The sequence below is a fragment of the Dermacentor andersoni genome, chromosome 3 (assembly GCF_023375885.2).
Source record: "Dermacentor andersoni chromosome 3, qqDerAnde1_hic_scaffold, whole genome shotgun sequence".
In the NCBI taxonomy this organism is placed as follows: Eukaryota; Metazoa; Arthropoda; class Arachnida; order Ixodida; family Ixodidae; genus Dermacentor; species Dermacentor andersoni.
The window spans coordinates 131,652,747-131,677,025 of record NC_092816.1 but is presented as its reverse complement, the minus strand read 5'-3'; the positions used below and the strand labels follow the sequence as shown (position 1 = coordinate 131,677,025).

Below are 24,279 nucleotides of genomic sequence, written 5' to 3'. Positions count from 1 at the left end.
GAAGCCGGCTGGCCAATGACAATGGACAGTTACGAAAGAAAATATTTGTGGATTTGGCCCCTGCTTCCTTCGTCATGTAGGTTTGTAATGATCCAGAAAAGACAGGTTTAGTTAATAGCTCTTTTCATGTGTTCATTTTGGTAGTGAGGTTGCATCCATGATTCTGAACCTTAGCAGGAACACTCTGCGGTTATTTTTGCTTAGGCTGCAGCTGTTGCATGAATACCTCTCCTTGCTATGTGAGGCTTGTGGCACTAAATTCGATGGCATTTCTCGTCATGTTGGTTACTTCGGTCGCAACAACTTCGGGTAATCCCTGAGACGGCTTAGATTTTGCGGTCGCACTCGCGCAGGGCAACACATAGAGACACTTACATTGGCCCCTTACGTGTCGTCATTCAGCAAAGGAAAGGAATAATTTTTTGTTGGCAATGATTTTTCCGTCAAGTGATTTCGTTTTTGGTCACGTGGTATCGTCTCGCATTTGCAGAGACAACTCACTTACGTAATATGGGCCGGCATATTGTAACAAACATACTTCAACTACTCTGTGCAAACTTCTTGAGGAGCCTGAGCAGTGGTCCACCTACGTTACCGGCAGTATCGGCCTGTCATGAGCAGTAGATTACACGAAATGAATATAATGATCGAAATATAACGTTGCAACGTGGCTTATCATGTCGGTAACCTGACTTTGTGAACCATTTCGACACATGAGTTACAGGATAAGCTGGTGCTGGCATTGCTTGCTCACTCGACGCTTGGTTATAACTTTGTAGGCCCAGCAATAAATATATCAAAGAATATTCGCACCTTGGCACTTTATTTGTAGGTGGTAGATCGCATGTATTCAGAGGCCATGACCTAATACTAGACAGAGATGCTGCACCATTCTCCGATAATTGTAAGGCCGAGAGCTGACTCATTTGCATAGCATCCGCCAGAGACCCTGTGAGCAGTGCGACTCTATTCGACAGGTGGTTATCGCGGGACCCCGATCTCCGTCGACCTTGAGTGGTGACTGTTCATAGCTTCTTGCCTGCCACCTCTTTCATGTTGAATGGGTTATGTGGCCGGATAAGGACGCTATAGGAGTGCGTTGGGGGTGACATGCGGTAGGCCTGTTTCAGAGGCAAGCGTTCCTGCTCAGAAGGCCCGGTTACTCTAATTTTGCTGAAGCTTGTCGTTGGCGCCTAGCCTGTGCCATATGCCACTAAGGTGCCATTCGTGGTGTCATCTGGGCTGGTGCTTCCGCCAGCGTCGGTTTCTGATGCTGTAATGGCTACTACGGTATGGCTAAGACATCCGTGGCGAAGGCCAGCAGATGAACGGGGGTGGTATTTCAGGAGTTGTGTAGGCTGCCGCTACGCTTGGTTCTTTCAGCCGGTACAGACAGTGGAGGAGGATTCCGCCGAGATATGGGCCCGGTCGTTGTGGTAGCCTGGACCTAAGTTAAACATAGTCTTCCTGCGCGGCGCCCTCGTAGCCCTGCACTCGTTTTCAGGCTCAGATAGTTTATGCCTTTTGCTGCGGTCGGTTTGCTTCCCAGACTGTAAGCGCGATATCTGCATATCTTCGCACTACTGGCGATCCCTTCATCTCCCACGCAGCACTTTTGCTCAGCACTTCCTGGGCGTCCCGGCACGCTACGAGTTGTAACATTTGAAATAGTGCTAGTGTTGCTGTTATCCACTGTCACATAGGGATGGGGTGATTCACGTAAGCCATCAGTTCCTATCAGACCATTTTTATATTGTGTAGCAGTCCATCACCATGTGTTTGCATGCATTGTGTTCAGCGGCGGCATTCATATACTTTTTGAAACCGGCACGACGGGGATGCGTTTATTAATGGATGAAGAGAGGGAGAAAAACTGCACTGACAGCGGGCTGCTTCATAGACCAGCGCACTCCATCCTGTTCTTCCTTCCACTCTCGCACTAGCGTAGTAGTCCTCTTTTCGCAAATGAAGCCCGTTGGGCGAGTTTACTCTAATGCACATTCTTGAGTCGCGGGGGTGATAGTGCTTGAGGCAGGTGACGTGAACAAGTTTCGAATTCTTGGAACGACTGTCATGATATACGATGCAAGCAATCGCATAGGCGACGTCCCTTATGCGCCGGTGTACCAAGCCAGAAACTTCTAGCTGAGGCTGCGTTGGCAAAGGGGCGCCGAAAGGCATACTGTGTCAGCCTTGCCGTACGGCACATTCTTATGCCGTCAGTCGTACCTGACTTTGGAGCGGTCCTGGGAGGCCAACCTACGGAGCTGAGCCATACGTCGGGCTTCCATAGTGCGGCGAAGATTCTGGGCGAGAGAAGAGTCCACGTGAGGAGTAAAAGGCAGATTAGCGCCCAGGAAGCGGCGAACTGCCGCACATAAAGAAGATAGAAGCGCTGTAACTAGTGGTTTCATGCTTTTGCGCTGTTATAGGCTTACGCTTTAAATGGCAAAATACCATTCCGATTCTTGTGCTTGGAATCGATATGTATAAGACTTCTGTTGGTGCGCTCAACGATACCGTTCTTCTGCGGGAGACACAGCGTCGCGTAGCAAAATGGACAAGCGCTGAGACGCAAGAGCTCGTCGACTACGTCGGCCACGAACCGGCTGCCACGATCGCGCCCATTATACGTGAGGGTCCGTGACGCAAAATAACGGAGGATAGCACGAAGCACGAAACCTCGGTAGCCGTGGCAGTTATCATTGTTCCGGTTTCAATATTATGTTGCGTGTCTAATGCATGTTCTTGTTTGCGTCGAGTTGCAGTCGTGTGCTCTACCCTGCACGAATTATTCATAGTGAAGTGCGTCCCTAAACTCACCTACTCATTTGCGAACCTGTTATCTATGCTTATTAAACTAAAATACTTGAGAAGCTTGTTTTGATGCATATGTCAGGTCATTCCGTCACCGTCTCCACTGCCAAGATAATAATACATTTTGTTTATGACTAAATTATCCTTATTATAACAAGTGACGACTGTGAGCAGCACGTTGGGCGTGTAGTGATAACAGCATTTGTTTATAATTGTTACTTCCCAAGTCTATAGTCACAGTCTCCTCCTTTATTTAATATTTTTTGGAGGAGTTCTATAGTGAGAAGTCTATGTTTACGCGTACAAATTCATGGGGCCCTTTCAAACCGTTGCCACTGTATCTTTTTCTTCAAGAGGAAATAGCTGAGAGATAGACAATGTATGCATGGTCCTTAAGGTTGAGTAAGTGTATGTGCGTACATTACGAGGGCCCAGCCTGTCTGTTGCTGGAGTTCGGTCCGTACTCCTTTGCACGCATCACAATACCAAATATCACGACGCATATGGGCGCCTTGCTACGTCGATACATTGCGCAGACTATAACGCGGTAGGTTAACCTATGTCACGCTCGCATTTGCAGTTCACTCTTTATGAGGACGACATCGAGTGGTACACGCATTACCACATAGCCAATGGAACCAACCAAACGGGGCGACGCAGCAGTTACGAAGCTCATTTAAATCACTACGGCCTGCGTGGCGACGCGCTTAAAGCCATATCCCGCTCACTCGAGGACTACGGCACCGAAGGTGAGTGCACGCTTCTCCTGTGCCAGAAACCGCATGCAGCAAGCTGCCGCATTCCTGATAATGCTACGATTGCGATGTTCACTAGGCTAATAACGTAGAGAAGCCGTGTGGCGGCGTAAGGATATTGCAGATGAAGTTAAGGGGTGACATAAATTTTAAGCTGTGACCAGCAACTAACCAGCTCGGGCTAACATCTTTTCAAGTGGAAATTTTTACTTACCATACCTTCTCGACTACATCAGTCCAAAACCGGTTCGCAAGGGTGGATATTTACGAAAATCTCATACTTACTATGAGAGGTCACATCAGCTCTGCTGTCCGCAGGGGCTAAGCAGAAAAAAAAAAACGCGCGGAACAAATTGTGCAATTGTGCAAAAGTGTGCAAATATATTTCCTAGATAACGTAATTTTAACACAATTATGATTAGTGATCGAGAAAAGCGTCCTACTGCACCAAGCTATTACGGGCGTTGTAAATTTTTGGTCTCACAAATCGTCACAGCCAGCATCACCCAGTTAGTTTTGTGCTATATATACGTGCAGTCGGCGTGAAAAAGTTTATTGACCACTGAATCGGACAAAACGCTGAACATTACAGCAGCCTGCCTACGCGGACTGGTATTACGTTTTACACATGCATTAATGCGAACAACACAACTTTCTACGATGTTCCAGGTTATGGTCGCAAACTTAAACGAAATTCAAAATTTTCTCGGGCCTCGTAGTCCATAAACTTTGGTGCCGACTACAAACGTTCGGAATGAATGAAAGGCGCACCTAGGTCCGTTGGGGTAGAGGGGATGACGAATGTGCGAAGGATTCCGCACTGGCCCATTGAAACAAGGAGCAAACATATTCCAGCTGGCGCACGTGTGTGGTGTGAAAGTGCTCACCACGCACTTGCCTCTATGCCTCGCTTTACGACAGTTTTCTCGAAAATGGTTGAAACGGTTTCTGCAACATTTGTGCACATGGTGCATGTTGTAGCATATAAACCTAAGTTTAGTAACTTATTACCTGAATTGCCGAGACCCGCTTTCCGAGTTTAAGTAAGGCACGTGGAGACAAATTCACTTCTCTTGTAACAAATGAAAAACTTCGTAAATCTTTTATGGCAGCAAGTCACAAGCGAACCACGTCGTGTTACGATGGGACTTGTCTTTTGAAGTGATGTAGAAAATATTTCTTCTTTATTTACGAGAGATTACGATTAGTTATACCTTGCGTTGGAGTATCCGCAGTGCGTGGAATGTCGTGATGGCATAGTGCACCAGATCGCTTTTGGTAACAAGTAACTTACTGAATGTCAGGACTAAATTGAACTATAATTGACAGAAAAGTGATGTGTCGCTCAATGAAAGCCGCGATAACGGAGGAACTAGCGTAAGGGGTCGTCAATAAGCTTTGACAGACGATTCCGCCATCTCATCAGCTATCTACGTATCCACGTCACTGCCCTGCCCGTGTCCTAGTGTTTTGCGCTTGTGAACATTAGTTTGCTAAACATATGCGAGCGATGTATTCGAGCTGTTGCCACTGGATACTTTTGTCCTGCTTGTGTAAGAAAACGCAATAATTTCTGAGTGACTGAGTTTGCCGCAAGGCTTGAAATATGTAGCATGATTTGTTACGTAGGGCGTATTCAAGAAGCCTTTCTACTCTGTTAGTCTGGTCAAAGAGCAACGGCTTCGGCAGGCAACATAACCTTCTCGCGCGAGAATTTGCACCACAGTGGCAGCTATCAGCGGCGCCGCTACTGGTACATTATAGTCTGCAGTGGAGACTGTTGTATCCGCTGGCGGGTAAAACAACAAATTTCTTGTCAGTCCTTCACCGAATGGAATTTTAGCCACGGGCTTCAAGGGCAACATAGCGGGGGACGTCCTGCTGGCTGGCCACCCGTCGCGTTCCAGCGGCTAAGAAAACGGCCTAAGACGTCCCTACACATACAAGTACAATGTTAAGCGGTTCCTAATAAGGATAAATCAACGTACCACTTGGTAGGTACTTGACATATATAGAAGCTCCGTGCCAAAGGGGGGGGGGGGGGAGAGAGCTGTGGTGAGAAAGCTGTCATCGTGCTGCGAAGTTAAACCGCGTCACGTATGCAGGCGACGTAGGGTTAAGTGATTATGCGCGTTCGATTTGCGCTGTGCAGCCGGTTTAAAAATAAGTGCGCAGAAGTTGACTTTATTGCGCGAACGGTGCTGACAAAGACGTTTTTGTTCTCGCTGTCTTTAAGTCGCCGTTGCCCTGGACCACTATGCGAAGCAGCCAGCCACATTCGATGCAGTCACAATCGCTGGTCTTGGAAATCTTACGGAGGGGCACGTCGATTCAGGTAAGATCTGTGGAGAAGCGAATGCTCGTATGTTCTCAGTAGATCTTATTAACAATGACATAGCAAAATATACCGAAAGTGTTTTTCGTGCATCACAGAACAAAGATATACTTATTACATGTGCTTATAGTTGGAGCATCAGAGTTTCAGTCCTGTGTAGCTCATCTTGACCATTCCTTTCTTTTTCGTCTGAGCACCACGCAAGAGTAGATCAATCCCTTCGGAATGCCACCAATTTCGGAAAAATAATGTCGGGTAGACTTTATGGGGCACGCAGCAGCAGTTGGCAGTACGTGAAATGTCTTGAGCTTGCTGCGGGGTATTGTTGGGTACTGCGATACAGAAATGACATAACCAAACCCACACATGTGCCACTTATTCACACATTACAAAGCTTACTTGATTAAGGTGGAGTGCGATAGAGGGGACAGAGGAAGGTGACACAGACGGGACATCTGTACCGTATGTATCGCCTTCCTTTGTCCCGTCTATCGCGCTTCACCGTAGTCAAATATGCATTATATACCAGCTGGCCCAAAATTCCGCTCTTCTGAAATTGAAGCTTATTTTCACAAGTTGTGATACACAAGTGACTTATCTTGAAATTGAAGCTTATTTTCACAAGTCGACGTCGTAAGACATATGATCTTGTAATTGCCCTAGCTCCCTATTCGTAGTGGGCCTGCCGTGTTCAAATATGGTGGACTCGGATTGAAATTCTTTTGTAGCTTGCTGCCCGAGTCTTTTCACGCCATTTCTGGACTCTATGCGTCGAACGCGGGGCCCCCCATAACCAATAAACCGTCAAATTTTTGTAACAAATTTCACGTTTGTAAACCCTACAAGTCCTTCCTGACGAGCACAGGTTTAAATTTGATAGATTGCACCTACGGTGGCAAGAGCGAACGAGTTCAAACGCGATCACTGTCCTAAGATCGACAAGCCTACTGCGGAGCTGGGCCTCTCGGATAGGCTACGTATGTTTAGCTTCGATTGCGTCATGCGTGGCGCAACAACGGTGCCATATGTGCACGTGACATAGGCATGATGGAGAAATGACATCATCCTCTTACACAACGATATCGAAGTTCACATACTTGCAGTGCCGACTAGAGTAACCGCGTTCAATCACGTTCACAACTAGCTCCCACCCAAATTCTTCTGATTCAATCACGCGTTTTCACTTGAATTTCCCTCATTTTATGGTGACGCTGACTTCGCGGTGTAAATTTTCAGATGATCTTGCTTTAAAAAAAAAAAGGAAATTCTGGGGTTTAGCGTGCCGGGCAGCGGGAGACTCCGAAATAATTTCGGCTACTTGGGGTTCTTTAACCTGTGCCCAGTGCACGGTATATGGTTGTTCTTTTGAATTTCGTACCCGCCGAAATGCGGCCGCCGCGGCCGGAACTTCATCCCGTGCCCTCGGGCTTAGTAGCGAAAGGCCAGAGCTACTGTACGCTACCACGGTGCGTCGATTTAACTTTGCCTCTCCATCACCTAGGAACTTCTCATCTAGCCTCCCCGTCATCAGTGGCTACGGCATTCTGCTGCGGAGCACGAGGCCGCGGGTTCGGTGCCCGGCCTTGTGCCATTTGGATGGGGCGAAATGGAAAAACGCCCGTGTGCTTACGTGTAGATTCCCGTTAGAGAACCTCAACTGTTCGCAATAAATGACATTTTGTTCCCAAACTCCAACTACAAGAAAGCAGTAGGAGTTTGGGAACAAAATGTCATTTCTTTTGTAGCCGCATTGTTCATTGAAACACTCGGCCTGCAGTATAGAACCACACAAATGAAGATTCTAAGCAGTTGGATTGATTGAACGATACAAGCGAGAGAAACGTAAGACCGAAGAAAATCCGGAGCGGTAACCAAGCGCACTGTGTGTGCAAAATCTGTTAAAGTTGTTCAAATGAATGTGCGGGTCGCTTTCAGTTTGTGCAGCGCTTGCCGATTGCATCGCTGACGTGTATGCGCCATCCGATGCAGGGCGATGGGCGTCCATTTTCGGGCGGTACACGGGAGGCATCTACCATGGCGAAGACTATATCCAGGTTGTACCGTCGGCACCGGCTCTCCTTGTGGCACTGCTATCGTCTCCGACCATAGGGACGCATGGATTGCGCTGCCTGCTTGCCTGGAGCGTCCTGCGCTGGGTGGGAGACCTCGTGGACACTGCTTCGACAGCTGCAGACCCAAACAGCAGGCCATTCGATAATGTTTGCTACGACCACATTCTCTTGGTCATGGAACCTGTGTTCATGAGGAAGTACGACGAAATCAGTGAGTACTGTGCGCCGGCTATGGCGTGCGCATTTACACACGCCATCATAGACTGCTGCAGATGTTGCGATCTATAGGGTAAAAAAATGCAGCAAATCACGGAGGTGTATTCTTACACTCACATGCTACGGCATCATCGTCATGTCAAGCTGCTTCAGGGAGTAACATCGCTACTATAATAGTGACACAAGATGAGTCTTTCTTACCTACGCGGAAGAGTTTCTCCTATAGCAGACTGAAGCATTCTTACAGGCTTGTGCATCAGTTTATCGACAGTGACATCACGACGCTAAGCGCGGGGTATCATCGCAGTACTGGGACGAAGCTTCCCAGGCAAAGCTTTTTACAGATCCTTGGTGTCCTCTCCTATTACAGACATTGAAAGCTACGCTACAACTGCAGTCGCGTTGCTTGGGTATTCAAAGAGCATCGGCATCACAGTTGTATAGTTGTGGAGTGCAGGCACGTACCCAGGATATTTTTCGGGGGGGGGGGGGGCAAACCATGGTAACTTTTCTTATGCAAATGAGGGGAGGGAGGTCGCTTTATTAGAACAAATCTGAATAATGCCCACCATTCGCCATAAAGACGCGTAAATCCGCAAAAGAGAACTGAAATAAGGTCTACCTCACAGGTACGCCTGTGAGATACACCACTCCTTTACTTGGCAAACAAGGAAGCACATCAAATGGACTTGCGCATGACAGAAGCGCAGGAAGAACGCTGCCAAGAACAGGTAAACAAGCGAAAGTAAAAAATGGAGAGTTGTAGTAGCGTTTTTTGAATGAGCCCGGGAAGAATTATAGAGAAATATATACGTTTGCGGAACAATCACAGTTTTTTTGTATCCCTCGTTTATGGCTTTACCCATTTAAGTGCCAAAATTGACCCGTTTTGCTATTTGGGAAGTTGCGTAACGACGCGTGGTTACCAGTCCCGTACAACCGCGTAGAGCGCAGGACGCCGCGGTTCTAGACGTACTGCGCCCACCACGGAAGGTTAGAAAAACACTCACTCAGCGCAGCAGAGAAGTGGTTAAGTCCGGCGGCTTCACTGATAACTGTAGAAGCGTAATTCAAAACACACGGAATTATTCTCCACTTCCGGCGACGTTTTCTCTACTTTCTTTTTAAATAAAGAGATGTTGATCCATAACAAATACTGTTATGGATCACACACAGGATCACACTGTTATGGAGCACACAGTCAACAAACTGTTAACAAACAACAGTTAAATTTGTTAATTTTCGCTTTTCTTTCCTCTTTGGCTGTGGCCTTGGCTCTTTGCCTTAGTAGATTGCTTAATTTCTCAACTCTTTGCGACACTTTCCAGTTGCCAATTTTGCACGAAAAGCGCTGTGCAATTAGGGAAAAGCCAGAAGAGGTAACGGGTGACAATGATATTGTGTATGGCTTTAACGGTTATTGCAGGGTCTGATGATGGACGCTGTTTGGCACTATCTTATTTTCCACCTTATCTAACCAATATCGCGGGCATATGGTTCCGAGGATCTGCCAGCGTCGCGGCGAGCCGTGACTCGAGAAAATAATGAAGCAAAAGGAAAAGTTTAACGCAAGTGGCGTTCTCTCCGGCCGCAATTCGTTCCTCGAGCATTTAGACCAGCACACTACGAACCGAATCCCTTTCCTGGTCCCTAGATCAGTCTAAACAAAGAAAGTTGAACTAACAAAGCAACAGCGATGCGCATGATGGTTGAATAGATGGTGACAACTGAACTCATCTAGAGTTAATCGCGCGGGCACCGAATCGATGAGAAAACTGGCCTTCACGCCCAAGGAGAGGCCGATAACTATCGCCATCCAAAAGGAGTGAAAAAATTGACAACCATTCCACTTTGTGAAGATGGAACGGCACCGAGAGCTGACGACAGTCAAAGCTCTCAAACGAAAAGCAAAGTGCTTCACCCACGTATGGGGAGTGCTTAACGCCTGGTTTACCTCAGCCGCGGGTCGGCCCGACGGTAGTGCAATACTGGGCCCACCCGCGGCGGAAGTGAAGCAGGTGTTGAGCGCTCCCCATACGTGGGCCCATCCCGAAGATTTCGAAGGGCGCAGGTTCCCTAGTGAACAGGGGTATGTGCCATTGAGCTTGGACCCTTTTGGCACTATCACCAGGACCGGCCCACATGATGATTTTTTCTCTTGACGGATGACGAAAAAACTATGTAAGGTTAGTCATATGCAGCTCTCGCTGTAAATGCATCAGAATGTTGACTGCCGAAGAGATTCATTTGTCAGCGCTTTAGGAATGTGTGTGAGGAGTGGTGGTGTCGCCGGGGAGGGAGCGCCTCCCCCCCCCCCCCCCCCTGGGTACGTGCCTGGTGGAGTGGCAACTTTGGACTTGGAGTGATTCCGGAATCTTTGCACATTTAAACGCACGTAATGGAATGGAAATGGAATGATGGCTCCAGTCGGACAGAGAGAATGAGAATGGAATGGGAGCCCAAGATTCCGGAATGGAGTTGGAATGAAATGTGCACATAGTCCTGGAGTGCTACATGTCGATTTTAAGCGAGACTACAAAAGTAGAAAACTGGTAAATTTACCATGAATTCAGACTTTGCCAATGTATTGAATTGGTCCTACCGGTCTTTTTAGTATCTACCTACATGTGACTACTTTTGCCTCCATAATTACAAACACGCTATTCTCAGCACAAATTCTACACTTCTCAAGACCCTAACACCTTTCTGTCTTAAAAGGGTAAAGTGCGTTTAAAGAGCGCAACTTGTAGTCGTCAAGAATAATTCGGTTTAGCATGAGCAAACATGACTTACGACCAGACTTGTACATGTCACAGAAGAGAAGTAACCAATTACAATTACAACCATTTCATTCTAAATGTAGTGGATTACAGCTTCCAATTACTGCCCTAAGAAAGAAAGTAACTGAAAAACTACTCAAAAGTAATCATTATATTTACGTTACTTTTCTCCGAATTTTTATTAACATTGCACAGATAAAGTAAATAGAACGATCTGGCCTAGCACCTTCAATGCGTCCTCTGCAGCTCTTCGCACATTGCCTATCTTCACTAAAATTTGCTTTTCAGAAATTCAGTCCGTTATCTTCCCTCGTTTTTCTTGCGAATACATCAGCAGCGACACTGAAAATTCGCTCGATGTGGGCGCTTGGATGTAGAGCGGTGTTGTAAGGTAAACTTACCTTACTGACGCACATGGTTGCTCACGATCTGGGTCCTCTATGAAGCGCAGCGCTTCATTGTCGCGGATACGTGGAGAAGACGTTTCCGGTTGGCAAATGAAAAGTTAAAAAAAAGAAATCACCGGTATTTGATTTCTTGGCATTAATACGCTAAGTGGCCTTGGCTAATCGAGACATACCAGCACCGGTTCACTTCGTCGGCCTACACCTGATAGAGCGTTCACACGAAATAAATACTGAGAAAGTGGCTTTGCCTGTCTCAATGACCGCCAGGCTGCTGCGTGGCATAATATGTCAGCTGTTCTACGGCACTTTCCGCCAAATTCAGGTGTTGAAAGCTGCGTCGCTCTCTTACAGCTGGTCTCGTCAATAAAGTTATTGGTTATAATTAATTCGGTACGGAAAAAGAAAGTAAGTGAAGTACACTGAGCATTGAATTATGGGATTTTACGAGCCAAAACCACTTTCCGATTATGAGGCACGCCGTAATGGAGGACTCCGGAAATTTTGACCACCTGGAGTTCCTTAGCGTGTACCTAAATCTAAGCACACGGGTGTTACCGCATTTCGCCCCCATCGAAATGCGGCCGCCGTGGCCGGGATTCAATCCCGGGACCTCGTGTTCAGCAGCCCAACACCATAGCCACTGAGCAACCACGGCGGCTCACACTGAGCATTTCCGAGTAAACAAAGTAAACGGTAAACTACAAATTTACGGAAATATGTAATGCTTTAGAAGGAATTAATTGAATGTAATTCGTTACGTACAAGTCTGCCTACGTCACAAGGACGGAGGCCAGGAATGACGGCGCAAATGGTTACACCCTGCGCGAGTTCACGGCAAATTAAAACGTGCGTCATGATTTTTGGCGCACGCTCGTGCGCACACTATCGTGGTTAATATGCCAGTGGGTGCGAAAAAAAAAGATGTCACGTTGCAAAACATATCAATGGGTTTCACTTTTTATGTTAATCGTAATACTGAAACAATATCCGGACGCATGACATGCCCAACGGTGTAAGAGTATTTTGTGTCACCACAAGAAGTAGAGAGAGTTATGTTAACGTTTTTGCCTTTATGTGCAGCGCGACCCAGGCCTTACAAATTTTTTTATAGAAAGTCTATAGACAGTTTATAGACATTTGTCTGTGAAGTCTATAGACTCTTTATAAACATTTCTTTAGACTAGTCTATATAGACAGTCTATAGACTTATGGCCATACACTTTTTATAGACTAGTCTATAAAAAGTCTGAGTCTATAGATTTCCTATAGACTCTCCATAGGCAGTCTATAGACTTATGGCTATAGACTTTATAGACAAGTGTATAAAAAGTATGAATCCATAGACTCTCTATACGCTGTCTATAGACTTTCTATAGAATAATGAGAATTCATGTTTGTAGACAATTGCCTGCAGAATGTCTATAGACAAGTGTACAGGCTTATAGTTGTACATTTGTAGACTGAAGTCTACATAATGTCTATAGACAAATGTTTATAGACTATCTATAGACCATTCCTATAGACCGGTCTATAAACAGTCTATACACTTATGGCCATACAATTTTTATAGACTAGTCTATAAAAAGTCTGAGTCTATAGACTGTCTATAGAGTGTCTATAGATTAATGGAAATTCATGTTTGTAGACGAATGTCCCCAGAATGTTTACAGACAAAAGTGTTTAGGGTTATACTGTTCTATATTTGTATACTGAAGTCTATAGCATGTCTATAGACTATCTATAGACATCTTATAGACTTCAGTCTACAAACGCAGAACTATATATACAGTTCTACTTTTGTAGACTGAATTCTATTAAATGTCTATAGACAAATGTCTATAGACTACCGATAGACATTTGTCTATAGACATTCCAGAGGCTTCAGTCTATAAAAATGGAACTATATACAGTTCTGCTTTTGTAGACTTAAGTCTATAAAATGTCTATAAGCAAATGTCTATAGACTAACAATAGACATTTGTCTATAGACATTCTATAGACTTCAGTCTACAATAACATCACTATATATTCCTAAACACTTCTTTCTATGACATCCTGCAGACATTTGTCAATTAATATGACTTTTCATTAATTGATAGACAGTCTATAGACACAGACATTTTATAGACAAGTCTACAATGAGTGTATAAGGCCAGAAGTCCATAACTATGTGCTATCTAGAAGTTAGTTTATATTTTTGTTTACATGTGGTAGCAAAATATCTTAAATGTATTTATGCATGTGCACCTGTTGCTTTTCATCTGCACTTATGCATTAACGTTAGTAGATTAATAATGCTCCTTAACCAGCTGTACTCTCATATGTGTTGCATAAACACGCAAAATTGAAGTGCTGAATTATGCAGTGCAATCAGTGCAGTGCAGTGCAATCATGCAGTGCAACCTTCAGGCAGACTCCGCACACCGCTACAAGCGTTTACGTGCCTGGCGCACTCGTTGAGAATTCAAATTGATGCGGACAGATGGCGCTCATTGCGCAGGCGCATTAAGGCGCATGAGCTCCGCGTGCCGGGGCGCGCGCGCTCCAGAAGTCTGTGCGCCTTTTTTTTTATTATTGTCTCTCTTTCTCTGCGCCCCATGCGCGCCGGAACGGGTATCCTTTCTTTTCCATTTTTCATCATTCTTTTCATGAACGAAGGAAGTGCGCTGGCAGGTTGTATTACAAATGCTGTGGGCTAACGTATGAGACTGGAACGCAGACAAGCATGAATGCGCTGTTTGTAAAAGCCGTAACAGGGCCCTTCAGACGCTTGCATTATCGCCAGCGACGATGAGTAATACAGCGCATTTGTAGCATATCTTCCAGCGTACCGCCAAATGTGATGCCCGCACGTATGTTAGTGCAAATTTTCCGTTCCGGTGATAGGTCAAAGCAATCAGTACAGCAATGAGGTACTCATATGCGTGGCCGCGTAGGCATACCGCCTGCGAAATACTGGGTGGGCTCAGAGAATTTGGCACATATTTTACGTGAATGAGACACTTTGATGAGCTTATAGTGCAGGATATCAGTCAACGAAAAACCGCCCGATGTTAGTGATGCAGCTGAGATACGAAGACAATGTGAAAAGTATCTGAGAATCGGAGGAGACACAACGCGCACACCACATGCGCGACATCGGTTCATCGCACACTCACAAAGTACGCGTTGTCAGCTACAAAAATTACGAGTCTCTGTGCTGTTAGCTTGCTGCTTGTTTGGAATCCACTTGTAGCTAAAGTTGGCGTTCATAACATCTATTATCACAATTGGATGGGCGTTTTGCTTTCTTTATTCTACTGCCGCAACAGTCATGCTATGACAACTATGAAGGCTGTCTTGGGACTGCCGAGAACGACTACGTAGATCATATCATGTGGTCATCAAATGCGGAGCTATACACTATGTGTATACTAAAGTCTACAAATAGGCTCTACAGCAATCTCAGCAGTATACAACTTCAGTGGCTTATATCAAATGCAGCTCCGTATTATCTACCACTACCTGTGCTTGGTTACAGCGTACAGCCCAGATTAACGATTTTTGTCTATTGCCAATCTATAGACGGCATGTAAACCTGAAGCAATAGGAATTTTACAGTATCGGCTGTTTTCTACTTCATCTCACGCCTTACCACAATCGGTATACGGGCTGTTCGCACAAGTTTACATGACCTTTGGTGACTTTCCACCCTATGGCCTTCGCCAGCGGTGATATAGGAAACCGTGGAAAATAATTGGAATTGCAAAGACGTATACGGGGTGTTTCACTTAATTTGAGCCAGACTTTAACATATGCAAATGGTACGTAGCTGGAGAGAACCAAGGTAATGTTGTTTGTCATCGCTTGAAGATGCTCAGATTATTTTTGTGCATTCCCCTGATTATATAATTAGTTTTAATTTATCTCTCAATTATTTTAATTAGATAAAAATTCTCAATGACAAAATTGTAGGGCAACATTAGAAACTGCCGATACAGCTTTCTGTTGCTCAACACGTGCTCCATAGAAGTGTTTTTCCCAGCGTGAAGTAGCCCGCCACTACACGCAATGTGGCTCGAGCGGCCGGTCGCGCAGCATTATATATATATATATATATATATATATATCATCATCATCAGCCTAGTTACGCCCACTGCAGGGCAAAGGCCTCTCCCATACTTCTCCAACTACCCCGGTCATGTACTAATTGTGGCCATGTTGTCCCTGCAAACGTCTTAATGTCATCTGCCCACCTAACTCTCTGCCGCCCCCTGCTACGCTTCCCTTCTCTTGGAATCCAGTCCGTAGCTCTTAGTGACCATCGGTTATCTTCCCTCCTCATTACATGTCCGGCCCATGCCCATTTCTTTTTCTTGATTTCAACTAAGATGTCGTTTACCCGCGTTTGTTGCCTCACCCAATCTGCTCTTTTCTTATCCCTTAACGTTACACCCATCATTCTTCTTTCCATAGCTCGTTGCGTCGTTCTCAATTTCAGCAGAACCCTTTTCGTAAGCCTCCAGGTTTCTGCCCCATATGTGAGTACTGGTAACACACAGCTGTTGTACACTTTCCTTTTGAGGGATAGTGGCAACCTACTGTTCATGATTTGAGAATGCCTGCCAAACGCACCCCAACCCATTCTTATTCTTCTGGTTATTTCAGTCTCATGATCCGGATCCGTGGTCACTACCTGCCCTAAGTAGATGTATTCCCTTACCACTTCCAGTGTTTCGCTACCTATCGTAAACTGCTGTTCTCTTCCGAGACTGTTAAACAGTACTTTAGTTTTCTGCAGATTAATTTTCAGACCCACCCTTCTGCTTTGCCTCTCCAGGTCAGTGAGCATGCATCGCAATTGGTCTCCTGAGTTACTAAGCAAGGCAATATCATCAGCGAATCGCAAGTTGCTAAGGTATTCTCCATCAACTTTTATCCCCAATTCTTCCCACTCCAGGCCTCTGAATACCTCCTGTAAACATGCTGTAAATAGCATTGGAGATATCGTATCTCCCTGTCTGACGCCTTTCTTTATAGGGATTTTGTTGCTTTCTTTGTGGAGGACTACGGTGGCTGTGGAGCCGCTATAGATATCTTCCAGTATTTTTACATATGGCTCATCTACACCCTGATTCCGTAATGCCTCCATGACTGCTGAGGTTTCGACTGAATCAAACGCTTTCTGGTAATCAATGAAAGCTATATATAAGGGTTGGTTATATTCTGCACATTTCTCTATCACTTGATTGATAGTGTGAATATGGTCTATTGTTGAGTAGCCTTTACGGAATCCTGCCTGGTCCTTTGGTTGACAGAAGTCTAAGGTGTTCCTGATTCTATTTGCGATTACCTTAGTAAATACTTTGTAGGCAACGGACAGTAAGCTGATCGGTCTATAATTTTTCAAGTCTTTGGCGTCCCCTTTCTTATGGATTAGGATTATGTTAGCGTTCTTCCAAGATTCCGGTACGCTCGAGGTTATGAGGCATTGCGTATACAGGGTGGCCAGTTTCTCTAGAACAATCTGACCACCATCCTTCAACAAATCTGCTGTTACCTGATCCTCCCCAGCTGCCTTCCCCCTTTGCATAGCTCCTAAGGCTTTCTTTACTTCTTCTGGCGTTACCTGTGGGATTTCGAATTCGTCTAGGCTATTCTCTCTTCCACTATCGTCGTGGGTGCCACTGGTACTGTATAAATCTCTATAGAACTCCTCAGCCACTTGAACTATCTCGTCCATATTAGTAACGATATTGCCGGCTTTGTCTCTTAACGCACACATCTGATTCTTGCCTATTCCTAGTTTCTTCTTCACTGTTTTTAGGCTTCCTCCGTTCCTGAGAGCCTGTTCAATTCTATCCATATTATAGTTCCTGATGTCCGCTGTCTTACGCTTGTTGATTAACTTAGAAAGTTCTGCCAGTTCTATTCTAGCTGTAGAATTAGAGGCTTTCATACATTGGCGTTTCTTGTTCAGATCTTTCGTCTCCTGCGATAGCTTACTGGTTTCCTGTCTAACGGCGTTACCACCGACTTCTATTGCGCACTCCTTAATGATGCCCATGAGATTGTCGTTCATTGCTTCAACACTAAGGTCCTCTTCCTGAGTTAAAGCCGAATACCTGTTCTGTAGTTTGATCCGGAATTCCTCTAGTTTCCCTCTTACCGCTAACTCATTGATTGGCTTCTTGTGTACCAGTTTCTTTCGTTCCCTCCTCAAGTCTAGGCTAATTCGAGTTCTTACCATCCTGTGGTCACTGCAGCGTACCTTGCCGAGCACGTCTACATCTTGAATGATGCCAGGGTTCGCGCAGAGTATGAAGTCGATTTCATTTCTAGTCTCACCATTCGGGCTCCTCCACGTCCACTTTCGGCTAACCCGCTTGCGGAAAAAGGTATTCATTATACGCATATTATTCTGTTCTGCAAACTCTACTAATAATTCTCCTCTGCTATTCCTAGAGCCTATGCCATATTCCCCCACTGACTTGTCTCCAGCCTGCTTCTTGCCTACCCTGGCATTGAAGTCGCCCATCAGTATAGTGTATTTTGTTTTGACTTTACCCATCGCCGATTCTACGTCTTCATAAAAGCTTTCGACTTCCTGGTCATCATGACTAGATGTAGGAGCGTAGACCTGTACAACCTTCATTTTGTACCTCTTATTAAGTTTCACAACAAGACATGCCACCCTCTCGTTAATGCTATAGAATTCCTGTATGTTACCAGCTATTTCCTTATTAATCAGGAATCCGACTCCTAGTTCTCGTCTCTCCGCTAAGCCCCGGTAACACAGTACATGCCCGCTTTTTAGCACTGTATATGCTTCTTTTGTCCTCCTAGCCTCACTGAGCCCTATTATATCCCATTTACTACCCTCTAATTCCTCCAATAACACTGCTAGACTCGCCTCACTAGATAGCGTTCTAACGTTAAACGTTGCCAGGTTCAGATTCCAATGGCGGCCTGTCCGGAGCCAGGTATTCTTAGCACCCTCTGCAGCGTCACAGATCTGACCGCCGCCGTGGTCAGTTGCTTCGCGGCTGCTGGGGACTGAGGGCCGGGGTTCGATTGTTGTATTCATATAGGAGGTTGTGGCCAAGTACTGCACCAGGGTGGCCAATCCTGCTCTGGTGAGAGAGTGCGTTACCGGTTCTGGTCACCGGGATCAGGCCGCACTCCAGGCCTGTTTGTGCAATTTTCTCAACACACGGTTTTTTTTTGTATTTTCCGGTGGAGAATAGCGCGGCACCGGGATTTGAATCACGGTCCTCTTGCACTGGAGACGGATACTCTACCGTCCCCGTAGGAGTTAAATTAAAAATTAATTTATGGGGTTTTACGTGACAAAACCACTTTCTGATTATGCACGCCGTAGTGGAGGACTCCGAAAATTTCGACCACCTGGGGTTCTTTAACGTGCACCTAATTCTAAGTACACGGGTGTTTTCGCATTTCGCCCCCATCGAAATGCGGCCGCCGTGGTCGGGGTCCGATCCCGCGACCTCGTGCTCAGCAGTCTAACACCATAACCACTGAGCAATCACGGCGGGTCCCGCAGGAGTTGTACGCCTCATTTAACCTACAGTGGTGCCCTACTTGGTCAGTCAAGGTGGACCAATCTGAGCTCGGTTATACCGCATGGATGGCACTCGGCTAGAGAACCTGGTATTTATGACCTGCACATGTGAGTGTGAGGCCATACATATTTGAACATATATATCTCTCTTCTTTTTTTAGGAGGGTTCCCGTACAGTGATAAAATAAAGGAAAAGACATTAAAAGAAAGAAAAAGAAAGAAAGAAAGAGGGGCGGAAAAAAAAAAAGGAACATAACAGGTGATTTGAACTCGTGACCCTTCGATGTTGCCCGGAAAGATAGCTCAGTCGGTTGGTTCGTCCGGCCCCAGGCTACTTTCAAGCGCCACAGCTCCTGCTCCGAGCCACACACTTACGTGGAAAGAGACTCATGTTGTCCGCGATAGTAGTTGGAAGGCATACTTTCTAGGAAAAATGGCCGCTCAAGGAGAAGAGCGAACTCGAGCGGCTTTAGAGGCTAGGAAAACTGCCTTAAAATATTTAGACTTGAGGGAAAGCTTCGTTAACAAACTATAACACGGCAATCAGCACTCGAATACGACGAGAGAAATTACTGAGACGTGGAAAATTCCCTTGAAAAAAAATCTGGTTTGCTAGACAAATGCTTGTATGTATTGAACCTCTTAAAAGATGAGGGGTGAAATATGCGCTCACCGAGAGGGCATCTTCAGCACGAGACATCCACAAGGCACCTTACAGAGATGTGGAGAGCTTCGCGGCCGGAACGAAGCCTCCCTTCTCCGCCGGCCAAGAGGGGGAAACGCGCTTTCCGATCGCTCAAGGTTGCGCGGACAAAGCATAACTCTAGCGTCTAGGAAAAGCTTAACCAGGTGCGATGGCGGCACGCCTAGCGTGGGAAGCTAGCCGCCAGAATAACTATACCAAGGACTGCTGCTGATGAGGGCGAAATACCTTCGTGTAATTATAATAACCCTAATAGGACTACTTTCGAAAAAAAAGGAAACGGCCCAGAGGGCTATACTACGAGAGCTATGACTGAATAGTTTTCTATATATATATATATATATTCATCTCATCTATGGGATCGCATGCACGCGCTGTTTCTTTGTCTCTGCGTGTAGTACAGTTAAGAGAGCCAGTTTAAGGGCGGAGAAGAAGAAAGAAGAGAAAAGCAAAAACTGCAGCGCCGTGGTTTTAAAGCGCACCCGTGGTAGAGAAACGGAATGCGATATAAGCGTGCGTAGCCATGATACGCACACGACAAACTGCCTTAAAATATTTAGACTTGAGGGAAAGCTTCGGTAACAAACGATAGCACAGCAATCAGCACTCGAATATAATTATAACCCTAATACTGATTGTAAATATTCATCTCATCTATGGGATCTAATGCGCGCGCTGTTGCTTTGTTCTTTGTGTAGTAGTTAAGAGAGCCAGGTTAAGGGTGGAGAAGAAGGGAGGGAAGGAAAGTCTCTGAAGCAAAATTACAGCGCCGTGGTTTTAAAGCGCATCCCGTGGTAGAGAAACGGAAGGCGATATAAGCGTGCGTGGCCATAATACGCACACGACAAACTGCCTTAAAATATTTAGACTTGAGGGAAAGCTTCGTTAGCAAACGATAGCACGGCAATCAGCCCTCGAATATAATTATCACTCTAATAATAATTGTAAATATTCATCTCATCTATGGGATCTAATGCGCGCGCGGTTTCTTTGTCTCTGCGTGTAGTACAGTTAAGAGAGCCAGTTTAAGGGCGGAGAAGAAGAAAGAAGAGAAAAGCAAAAACTGCAGCGCCGTGGTTTTAAAGCGCACCCGTGGTAGAGAAACGGAATGCGATATAAGCGTGCGTAGCCATGATGCGCACACGACAAACTGCCTTAAAATATTTAGACTTGAGGGAAAGCTTCGGTAACAAACGATAGCACAGCAATCAGCACTCGAATATAATTATAACCTAATACTAATTGTAAATATTCATCTCATCTATGGGATCTAATGCGCGCGCTGTTGCTTTGTTCTTTGTGTAGTAGTTAAGAGAGCCAGTTTAAGGGTGGAGAAGAAGGGAGGGAAGGAAAGTCTCTGAAGCAAAATTACAGCACCGTGGTTTTAAAGCGCATCCCGTGGTAGAGAAACGGAAGGCGATATAAGCGTGCGTGGCCATGATACGCACACGACAAACTGCCTTAAAATATTTAGACTTGAGGGAAAGCTTCGTTAGCAAACGATAGCACGGCAATCAGCACTCGAATATAATTATAACTCTAATAATAATTGTAAATATTCATCTCATCTATGGGATCTAATGCGCGCGCTGTTTCTTTGTCGCTGCGTGTAGTACAGTTAAGAGAGCCAGTTTAAGGGCGGAGAAGAAGAAAGAAGAGAAAAGCAAAAACTGCAGCGCCGTGGTTTTAAAGCGCACCCGTGGTAGAGAAACGGAATGCGATATAAGCGTGCGTAGCCATGATACGCACACGACAAACTGCCTTAAAATATTTAGACTTGAGGGAAAGCTTCGTTAGCAAACGATAGCACGGCAATCAGCACTCGAATATAATTATAACCCTAATACTAATTGTAAATATTCATCTCATCTATGGGATCTAATGCGCGCGCTGTTGCTTTGTCTCTGCGTGTAGTAGTTGAGAGAGCCAGTTTAAGGGCGGAGTAGTTGGAAGGCATACTTTCTAGGAAAAATGGCCGCTCAAGGAGAAGAGCGAATTCGAGCGGCTTTAGAGGCTAGGAAAACTGCCTTAAAATATTTAGACTTGAGGGAAAGCTTCGTTAACAAACTATAACACGGCAATCAGCACTCGAATACGACGAGAGAAATTACTGAGACGTGGAAAATTCCCTTGAAAAAAAAATCTGGTTTGCTAGACAAATGCTTGTATGTATTGAACCTCTTAAAAGATGAGGGGTGAAATATGCGCTCACCGAGAGGGCATCTTCAGCACGAGACATCCACAAGGCACCTTACAGAGATGTGGAGAGCTTCGCGGCCGGAACGAAGCCTCCCTTCTCCGCCGGCCAAGAGGGGGAAACGCGCTTTCCGATCGCTCAAGGTTGCGCGGACAAAGCATAACTCTAGCGTCTAGGAAAAGCTTAACCAGGTGCGATGGCGGCACGCATAGCGTGGGAAGCTAGCCGCCAGAATAACTATACCAAGGACTGCTGCTGATGAGGGCGAAATACCTTCGTGTAATTATAATAACCCTAATAGGACTACTTTCGAAAAAAAAGGAAACGGCCCAGAGGGCTATACTACGAGAGCTATGACTGATAGTTTTCTATATATATATATATATATATTCATCTCATCTACGGGATCGCATGCGCGCGCTGTTTCTTTGTCTCTGCGTGTAGTACAGTTAAGAGAGCCAGTTTAAGGGCGGAGAAGAAGAAAGAAGAGAAAAGCAAAAACTGCAGCGCCGTGGTTTTAAAGCGCACCCGTGGTAGAGAAACAGAAGGCGATATAAGCGTGCGTGGCCATGATACGCACACGACAAACTGCCTTAAAATATTTAGACTTGAGGGAAAGCTTCGTTAGCAAACGATAGCACGGCAATCAGCACTCGAATATAATTATAACTCTAATAATAATTGTAAATATTCATCTCATCTATGGGATCTAATGCGCGCGCTGTTTCTTTGTCTCTGCGTGTAGTACAGTTAAGAGAGCCAGTTTAAGGGCGGAGAAGAAGAAAGAAGAGAAAAGCAAAAACTGCAGCGCCGTGGTTTTAAAGCGCACCCGTGGTAGAGAAACGGAATGCGATATAAGCGTGCGTAGCCATGATACGCACACGACAAACTGCCTTAAAATATTTAGACTTGAGGGAAAGCTTCGGTAACAAACGATAGCACAGCAATCAGCACTCGAATATAATTATATAGATATATATATATATATATATATATATATATATATATATATATATATATATATATATCTTTTTATCGACTTTCCTCTATAGACCGTCTATAGACTGCGAATAGACAAAAAGAAATAGAAACTTTATCGACTTTCGTCGATAGACAGTCTACAAACTTTATATCAACAAAACTCCAAATCTATAGAAAGGCAAGGTCGTCTATTAAAGTCTATAGACTTTCTATAGACAGTCTAAAGTCACTTTTGTAAGGGAGACGAGGGACAAGGAATGGATGACACGAGCGCTGACTGACAAGTGAAAGTTTATTGCTTGACAAATCATTATAAACACTTAAGTCGCGTGGTAGGTACCGTATAGGCAAGGGTGCCGGGAAACACGCCATTCAAAAATACAGCTTTTTTTTATGCAGTGTGAAATGGGCGTCTGGCTATCACGCGAGTCGGAATGTATATGTGTGTGTATGCTTTGAATATATCTCGTTTTGTTGCCTGGTACGCACCATGCGACCTAAGTATTTATTACGATTTGTCAAGCGATAAATTTTCAGTTGTCAGTCAGCAGTCGTGTCGTGCGTTCCTTGTCCCCCGTCTTTTTTCGCCCTGCACATATACGTAAAAAAAGTATTTTACAAGTTCACTTTACACGCATCAAAATAGTTCGGAAGAATTACAGGTTTTTGTAAATGGTGGATCATTTAGAAAACAGGTCCTGCTTGTATCACAGGCTGCGATATGGTCGTGGAGTGTCTAACGCAGGTTCGGATAAGGTGAAGTTAACTTCAGCAATCACGATCGAACGGGCAGGAGTAGACTAGTGCTTCAAATATAAATTGATCAGGTCCGAAATGAGCGTCATGCTTGGCTTAATGCTAAATTGAACAAAACCGACGTAAACATGTCGAAGTGGGAGTTCACTTTTGAAGATACAAATATAACAAATTTCAAATCATGATTTTGAAGAAGCCCAGAGAGTGGCAGAGGTTTTGCTCTATTTCCTCACTATTTTTACGGAGTAGTGAATGGCTTCAAAACAAGGGACCGCGTGACAAGCTGTCGCGACAAACTGACTTGCTTGGGAGATATTTTGATTGCAAGAGCTGAATATATTTCACAATAACGTTATGTATACTTCTAGCCCGCACAGCTAAAATATGTTTGTTGACTCTATTTGTCAAGTAAGAGAATAAAACTTATGTATGACATTCTTTGTGTATTTCTTTAGTGTTATTACACACAGTGCAACTGTCTTCAGTACTCGTCTTGTGTATCTGTTTGTGCAATAAGGCCCCTTATGTATGGTTACTCTATTGACAAGGCACGTGCTCTATTATCAAAGTATTCGCGCAATGTTTCTTCGGAGGGCTCATGATCATTTTCACAGCGCATAGGCAGACAGATATTACCGAAACCAAAATTGAGGAGACTTCTTTCTAAACAGTAGTTATTGAAGGGCACAGGCGACAACG

The 24,279-nt window shown here is 45.0% G+C and overlaps 1 protein-coding gene across 1 annotated transcript in view; it reads left to right on the top strand.

The window, feature by feature from the left end:
* The window catches only part of LOC126525219 (endothelin-converting enzyme 1-like), a 79,837-nt gene that overhangs the window by 16,512 nt on the left and 39,046 nt on the right, over nucleotides 1-24,279 (top strand). The window contains exons 5-6 of the mRNA XM_072286903.1: nucleotides 3,398-3,566; nucleotides 7,843-8,190. Coding sequence (XP_072143004.1) covers nucleotides 3,398-3,566; nucleotides 7,843-8,190 — 517 coding nt within the window. The remainder of the gene's footprint in view (nucleotides 1-3,397; nucleotides 3,567-7,842; nucleotides 8,191-24,279) is intronic.